Here is a 7,681-nt window from a genome sequence, read left to right as displayed (position 1 = left end):
ACTCTGGGCGAGTTAGGAGACCCCCGAAAGAGCCGGTGCCGCTGACGTGTGCTTGAGAACGGGTATTATTCATCACTCCCGACTGGTCGGCAGTCCCGAAAAAGTTTTCCCTTTGTTTGATAAACAATATTCCACAACTCGCGGCTGGTGGCCGATAACTCACTCGACTCAACTTTGTCCTCCGGTTGTGATTTGCAGGCACTACTCGGAGGTACCCGGGCCCAAAATATGACATGGGTTGGTGACAAAAAACGACCGAAATCGTTCACCGTTCGCCCCGATGAAGTGGAAGGACCCAGAGTGCTGGACACGAAACTGCAAAGTGTCGAGAGTGTCATCGAGAAGCGGCACCTTGTCAATACCGAAGCAACCGAAGGGCAGGGAGGGAGCCAAAAAAGGCTGACCACCATTACTAGATACGTTCGATGCATGCGAATGAATTAATCTGATTAACAGACTGCAGGGCGCACGGCAACCCGGGGACGGTACAATGTCGAGTAAGTGGGCAAGTAATTGAAGGACTCTCGCTCTCGCCGCCATCATTGCCGTGTCGTGAGTGTCACCATCAATCAAACAAATTAAAATTACATTCACCAATCCCGCTCACATGACGTGCTGGGTAGTGGAAACTTGAGTTACAATCGTTGAGCAAAGCAAAAATCCTGTAGATGGTTTACCATCGTACATTTTGAAAAGTTGCGTAAATAATTCCATTCAAAAAAAATACCACAATATTTGATCGATATTATAAAAGTATTTTTGCCACGCCACTTTGGTCAATGGCAGACACAACTAACAGTAGAGTTCCTGTTTTTTATTAATCACATTTTTATTGGAAACATTTGTATAGAAGTTTTCAATAGAAACTAGAAAGAGATTCAGATGAGCACGAAAAGAACCGTTTTAAAGTCTTTCCACAAGGGGGGATCAGAACCGAACAGGGACGATGCAATCAGCGATGCAATTACCTGGCTGTGGTCTAGCCCATCTGGATTTGGCACGCTGTGAAATTCTTGGGCAAGTGTCCAAACAGTCCAACATCGACTTCTTTTGGTTCTGAATTGCTTACACTACTCGCAAATGGGCACCTTTTTCATGGGAATGAAGGTTGCTCTTTGAAAATTGGAAACAAATCGTGAAACGAAAGTAGAAAAGGTTCACTCTCTGGAACTCGGCCATCGACTTCAAAGGCCTGTGAAATAAAATGTTGTATACGGCACAACACGCCAGCTGATTCTTAAACCATCAAAAACTGTTCACCATTTCGCTTGTATCACAGCCACCATAAGTTTGCAATAAATACATAATAAATCTACGTCAGATGGACCATGCACCGAACCTATTCCGGTCGTGTTTTTTTTTCGTTCCCCAATTTAATTCCCTCCCACGTTACTTTCTTTCGCGCTTCGCAGGAGATGTCGCCACCGAAAGGAAAAAGAAACGGAACCCTCCGACCGGATCAGGGTGGAAAATGGTGACATCAAATTCAGTTAACAACGGCCACGGTGCAGGAGCAACAGTTGCTACGCCAGAAGCAGGTGGGCGAGCACTGGGGCGGGGCAGGGATGTAAAATCGACCCCAAGAAATGGATCGAAAAAGAAAAATGAAATAAAATAATTCGCCATGCATAGCTGCTATGCGTACGATGCCACCCGGCACGCCACCCATCGACAGCATCAGGACAGCGAATCGATTTCTGCACAACGACACACACGTGGGCCGCTCCTGCCGGTCTGTGCTCGTGGCGGTGTGGGCGAGCTTTTTACGATCGTGACACCGATAGCATAGCGTCCGGCAACACAACACGCGCCCCTAATCCACGGTGATACTTGAACCACGGCGAAGCATCTCCTCGCTTGCCACCGAAGAGCCATCGTTATTATATGGAAAATGATTTTCCTTTTTAAGCGCACTCGAATGCGCCCGGTTTGGATCTGGTTTGCTATCTTTCGCTCGGTTGCGGGAATTATGAACGGAGCCGCTTCTTTGCTGATTGCGGTTGATGCCTTGATTGATCCTATTAATTTTCCTGTCCATCTCGGTGCTCGGTCCATGACTGCTCGGCCGAGGGATTCTTGGTCCCGAACCGGCCGAAGAAAGTAGGAAGCTTTTGTAGCGAAAGTAGAAAGTAGGGTATTTAGCGGAGCATTGGCAGGTCGTCGTGTTTGTTTCGCTACTTTCGATAGCAACCGGCAGGAAGTTTCGCCTTCCTTTTGCGCTGCGCTTAGCGTGTAGCAACGTAGCAGGCTGATCAGTCAGCGTAGACTCTAAATTCTCAGCACAATACAAACAAACGTCATTGCTGTAAGCCAGCGTTGGTTAGTCAATTACTGGATGATGCGTCTCAAAACTCCGTACCGGTTGCCGCGCTAGTTCGGCCCTTGGCACGCCTACGAATAGACGCAACAAGTTAACGCAAAACTAGCAAAAACAAAAAAAGAAGACTAACACACTCTACACATACTGTGCTCCCCGCAGCAAAGGACGGGACGATTGAAACCCATACCGTAATGCCCTTTTAAATAAAAAACTAAACATAAAAAGTAGTTACAGCCTGGTGGTGGCCGAAGGCTCTTTATGATCCTGACTTATCGTCCTGAAGCCAAACCACCACCACGCTGCACGTGGGATGTTGACGATGGCTAATGGCGGGTGATGCATAAATCGAAAGTATTTAACCAATCAAACCGAACGCACCCTTCGAACCATTCGAAGGGCACGGTATAACAATACATAAACAGAGAAAAATAATAACAATAAAAAAATAATAATAATAACGATAATAATAACTAAAATATGAATAACAATAATGCTGTATTAGAAATCTGAAATCCATAGCACGTGTTAATATACAATGTTCATGTCTTAGGAGAATCTGTTAAAAAAATGCGACAAACAAAACATGGCAAACATCCAAACATGTGACGGGGAGGGCGTTATTAAAGCAAAGTAAAACTAACGATAATTAAATAATCCTTATAAGCAGTGATGTAAGTTAAACATAACACACGTTCCACGTGGTTAATGTAACTCCACAACAAGCTCCCATGTCCGGCATTGGGTCCGAGCTGCTTAACATCACATCATCTACCAGCTCCAGCTCCGGTAAGCAACCACACCCACTGCGGGCGAAGGCAAACACCGTGGAAGCAGCAAAAACAGCAAGCCGCTGCGGAAGGTTAGCTTCAGCGTGACCCTCAAGCATTAGTTAATTTCCGTCGTCGTGACGGCCGCTGGCCGCCAGCCAGCCAGTCGCACGTTCTATCGCACATTTTGAGCCAGCTTAGCTTCTCTGCGGAGATGTGGGGATTTTTAAATTTTAATAACTCTCCCCCACCCGCCGGGCGGGTAGCAACACCCCTCTACAAAGCCCCAAGGGGTTTGCGCTAGGCCACTGCGCGACGACGGGGACACCAACGAGAGTGGACCCCGATTCGACGGAACGAATATCAACCTCCGCTTCCGAAAAACGTACCTCTCGGTTGACATTCGTCGTTGCTTTCCGTGTGAGTCTGCTGAATGGTACCCAACATTTGGCACACTCCGGCCGTCCGGGTACATTGACGAGGCTTTGAGTTTGTTGTCCAAGTATTTGCAGTGGGAATTTGGCTACCACATTTTCCCAGCCCGTTATCCTCCAGGATTTCAGGAACCCGTGTCGACGACGGTTCGACGATTTCTTCTTCGCCACTGGCGACTGTCTTGATTTTCCTTTTCGCTGCCCTGGCACCGGCATCGTCCGGTGGAGCTTAAGAAAATGTCGGAAATTCCTTTTCTTGGCCATCCTTTTTTCTCCCGTTCTGAGAATTCCGCCCGCGAGCCAACGGGTCTCCGTGGAAAGCAACCCAACAAACAGTGGCCTCCCGGCGGGTGAAAGCGAGATTGAAGATTTAAAAATCCTCATTTTGGGTAAGCACGTGTGATGCAACCTGACTGTGGCTGGCTAGCGTGCCGGATGGCAAATGATTTCACCGTAATATAAATGAAGCGCAGCGTTTTGGACGAGTTTGAACTAAACCTTAAAGCCCAAGAAGCTGACATAACAAAACATTCCCATAAAGCTATAAATACTGACGTTGGGAGAAGATAAAACTAAAAAAAAGAATGTTACAACGGACGCCCAGCGGGCTAGCCATGTTTGTGTAGTGTGTACTTTTCCTAATGCAGTATTTTAATCTTGCGTGTGTAAGTGTGCGTACGAACGGTTCATTTTTAAAGCTATATTTTAGAAGGCAGATCAATGACTTAATAGGTGAGCAAAATTATACATGGATATTTATAAAGCGAAAGCGTAAAAACCGAGACGTATAAACTGTTAAGAACTGTTTATATACAAACCTTACGGCTCTTTGAGAGCATGTTAACCGCTGCACAGTTGACGCCGATTACAGCTATATACAACTGCTAATGTATCGATTTGTATCTTTGTTTTTCATACCAACTTACTAAATTCGCTACGCCACGCGGTGAAGAGCCACAGAAACCGACAAAGCACGGTGATGTACGGTGCAAACTACAATACTAACTATCACTGCAGACATTACCTAAAACCAAACGATAGTGGAAACAAAATCAGTGCTTCGTCGAAAACAGAAATGTTAGCTGCGGCCGTGTGAGTCTTTCTTATCTTGCCAAACTATTTCATAGTACGACCGTTATAACGAAGAAGAAAGCAGAGGCGAAGTGTTAGCAGTTAGCGAAAAGAAGTAAGCCCTATTCTATATTGCTGTAGAAACCCATACTTTATGGATCACTGTTGAAAACTCAAAAAATACAATAAAAACCGAAAAAACAAATGTGTAAACTATATTTGTACAATAAATCTAAAACCAGTAACCAAATCAGCCATTCGTAACGTTGCGCCCTTCTTTTAGCGACAGTAGATGCCAGTGCGTCGTCTATTTCATCCAGTATCAAATAATAAAATAATCCACATTCATGTTTAATTTCCTACGCTGGATGAATTTTGATTATTACTCCCCCAATAAGCTTGGACGACCATAAACGAAGTAATGGATCCTTTATTGGGTCGACCAGTGGTTTGAAATGGTCCTCCTACGTTCTCACGATTGGTTGATGATATCACATCGGACAAGAAACTAATCGTCCATCGGAAACTAATCGACTAATAGAAAAAGTATCCGTTTCGGACTTTTTATATTCAAATTACAACTCTAGTGGTCCGTTTATTTTACCGAGGCTTACGTCGTCAGCGTTACAGTCGGCCTTCAACGAGGAAGAAACCAAACAACGAACTGTCATTCCCGAGGCAAGCGACTTGTCATTTGTAAACATCCAACGTTCGGAATTCTTCCGTCCTTTATCGTCTTTTATTTGATTTCTATCGTTTTATTGCGACGATTGTTTATACCCTAAGGCACTATGACGAATCTCATTAAAGTTCTTCTACTTTCGAGCAGTATTAGCTGTGGTAAGTTCGCTGTACGCGCCATCGAAAGGAAGCATCCTATTAGCCCACGCCAATGGGAGTGGCACTTTGGTGGCGACGCACTTGGGGATCATGATCGCGTTCATACAAATTTACTTTCTTTTCAGCATTGGCCATCCGCTGCTACCAATGCTCGTCACAAACCGATCCAATCGGATCCGACAACTGCGGCGCGTACAAAGCATTTAACAAAACACAAAACATTGCCATCGAGTGCAACAGCGATGAGTCGCATATGCCTGGCTCATTCTGCATGAAAATGGTTCAGCAAAGTCCTCGGGGATTTATTTGTAGGCATCGATACACCGTATTTCCGTGACCACCATCCACTGAACGGCATTTCTTTTTGCAGGGGATGGACGATGGCGCCAAGTGATCCGACAGTGTGCTTCGGTGTCGGAAACCGGAGTCACGGGTATCTGCAACTGGGGTGTGTTCGAGAACGGCGTGTACTGGGAAGAGTGCTACTGTGTCGATGATGAATGTAACGATGCACCGCGGACGGTGACCGCAACCTTCGGCGTGCTGCTCGCAGCAATCCTGCCACTATTGTTTGCTGTTAAAGTTGTCGTATAAGCTGCCTCAGTAAGCTATGGAGCCAACGATGCAGCCGTTCTCATCTTGAAGCCGTCCATTTCCCGTTCATTGTTAAAAGACGTTGGAAGAACAACCTCAAACATTCTCGAAGTATTATGAAAATGAAAGATCTTTTATACGAGTTAAGCAGCATTCCAGAACGTTATGCGGTGCAAGAAACGCGAAATAAAGTGACATTCTTTTTTACACATTTCACACCCATTGATTAGCGATTCAACCTCAATCCGGTTGGTTTAAATAATGCATCAACACCCGAAGCTCTTTCATTTAGTTAAAAAGTCAGTTTTTATTTCGTTTCGTGCGGTACAAAATGCAATTGTAGAGGAAAATATGTACCCTAAGTGGACAAGAGATTCATACTTGAGTGTGGACGGAATGGTTCCTTTTGTCTATAGAATACTGAAAAAAACTTTCGGCTATCTTCTATATCTTAAGTTCCGCTCTCGATCCGAGAGGAATTTGTTGAACTCCCGTTCGCACCTCTCGTTGCGCTACTCTTGCGCCGGGCACGAACCGAGGTCAACGGAATGGCAGCGTTTACAGACGACGGAAAATGGTCAAAGCCGACAGCAAAGCTATTAGCGCACCAGCAATGAGCAGTCTCGCCGGCGTGCGGTACGATCCCGTATTGCAACCGTCCTTGCTGTTGCAGGTACAGTACTCCATGAAGATGTTGTAGGTGCCGCTGCGCATCAGACAGAATCGCTCGTCCCCTTCGATGCCTGGTTCGCCCATAAAGGCACAGCTGCGAAAGTACCGCCATTCGCCATGTACCTTTTGCCTTATTTTGCGGCACATCGTCGCCTTCGCCCCAGGTAAGTGGGATTTCGAATCTACCTGGTGGCAATCGGTGATGGACAGGGTGCTGTTATCGAACGGGTCGGCACATTTCGGGTCCGAGTCAGAGCGACACTCCCAGCACTTGATCCCAAAACCTACAGAAACGGAATGGCACACCAACATTAGCATAGCTGTTTTCCTTCGATTTGATGATGAACGAAGAATCTTTTTCGATATTGATGCTCTCTGATTCACCGCAACAAAGAATTGTGAATCACGTGCAGCAACGCTAAGCACGCGTAAAATCATACGGAGATTGGATTATTCATTCATCATTCAATCAATATTCGAGACGGTAAACACACCCATTTGGACGCCAAATGCCAGCACCACCAGACCGCACACCACAAACCAGGCGCTTCGGGACCGCATGTTTATTGCTGTTCGCCCAAATTCACTACGAGATCGTCGCTGCGATGTCCTGTAGCAATTACTGATGAATATACTGTGGCAAAGCCACGAAAATAACGTAACTACTTAAAAGAAAATATAACTAAAGATAAGGCACAAGTACGAGGCTGATCGGTTCGCGTTCGCTTGACTAATTTTATGATGCGATCGTTCAACTGACATTACGGTGCGTTTATATTCCGCGTCGAGACGTTTGCTACGTTATATGGTATGTCTATTCTCGGACATGTTACGCAGGCATGTCAGATGAACAGTGACGTTTTGAGCTATGCACTGACAGCCGTTACTCAGCTTTGGACTCAACAGGTACTACAAACCGGGAAAACACATAGCAAAAACATCGCAAGAACCCCGCCCATTCAGTAATGTGGTTTGGCTAAAAT

At 45.7% G+C, this 7,681-nt stretch overlaps 2 protein-coding genes across 2 annotated transcripts; one reads left to right on the top strand and one right to left on the bottom strand.

Annotated features, from left to right (window-relative positions):
* The first annotated feature begins 5,280 nt into the window (after positions 1 to 5,280).
* LOC131210521 (uncharacterized) lies at positions 5,281 to 6,206 on the top strand. The gene is made up of 3 exons (XM_058203779.1): positions 5,281 to 5,432; positions 5,558 to 5,740; positions 5,803 to 6,206. Exons 1-3 carry the CDS (start codon positions 5,384 to 5,386, stop codon positions 6,024 to 6,026), a joined length of 456 nt encoding a protein of 151 aa, XP_058059762.1. The 5' UTR covers positions 5,281 to 5,383; the 3' UTR covers positions 6,027 to 6,206.
* Positions 6,207 to 6,334: 128 nt separating this feature from the next.
* LOC131209796 (uncharacterized) lies at positions 6,335 to 7,432 on the bottom strand. Its single transcript, XM_058202937.1, has 2 exons — positions 7,193 to 7,432; positions 6,335 to 6,982 (listed from the first exon to the last, which is right to left on the bottom strand). The coding sequence occupies exons 1-2, from the start codon at positions 7,257 to 7,259 to the stop codon at positions 6,585 to 6,587; spliced, it is 465 nt and encodes a 154-aa protein (XP_058058920.1). The 5' UTR covers positions 7,260 to 7,432; the 3' UTR covers positions 6,335 to 6,584.
* Between the last annotated feature and the right edge of the window lie 249 nt (positions 7,433 to 7,681).

This window comes from Anopheles bellator, chromosome 2 (assembly GCF_943735745.2).
Source record: "Anopheles bellator chromosome 2, idAnoBellAS_SP24_06.2, whole genome shotgun sequence".
In the NCBI taxonomy this organism is placed as follows: domain Eukaryota; kingdom Metazoa; phylum Arthropoda; class Insecta; order Diptera; family Culicidae; genus Anopheles; species Anopheles bellator.
The sequence above is the reverse complement of the archived record's forward strand: the minus strand, read 5'-3'. Positions and strand labels throughout refer to the sequence as shown.

What these genes read in the sequence shown, in the direction of transcription:
- LOC131210521 (XM_058203779.1), top strand. Translation starts at nt 5,384, where the DNA reads ATGACGAATCTCATTAAAGTTCTTCTACTTTCGAGCAGTATTAGCTGT. An exon ending in TTCGAGCAGTATTAGCTGTG is followed by an intron (nt 5,433 to 5,557) that starts GTAAGTTCGCTG and finishes CTTTCTTTTCAG; the next exon opens with CATTGGCCATCCGCTGCTAC. An exon ending in AAGTCCTCGGGGATTTATTT is followed by an intron (nt 5,741 to 5,802) that starts GTAGGCATCGAT and finishes TTCTTTTTGCAG; the next exon opens with GGGATGGACGATGGCGCCAA.
- LOC131209796 (XM_058202937.1), bottom strand. Translation starts at nt 7,259, where the DNA reads ATGCGGTCCCGAAGCGCCTGGTTTGTGGTGTGCGGTCTGGTGGTGCTG. An exon ending in GGCATTTGGCGTCCAAATGG is followed by an intron (nt 6,983 to 7,192) that starts GTGTGTTTACCG and finishes CCGTTTCTGTAG; the next exon opens with GTTTTGGGATCAAGTGCTGG.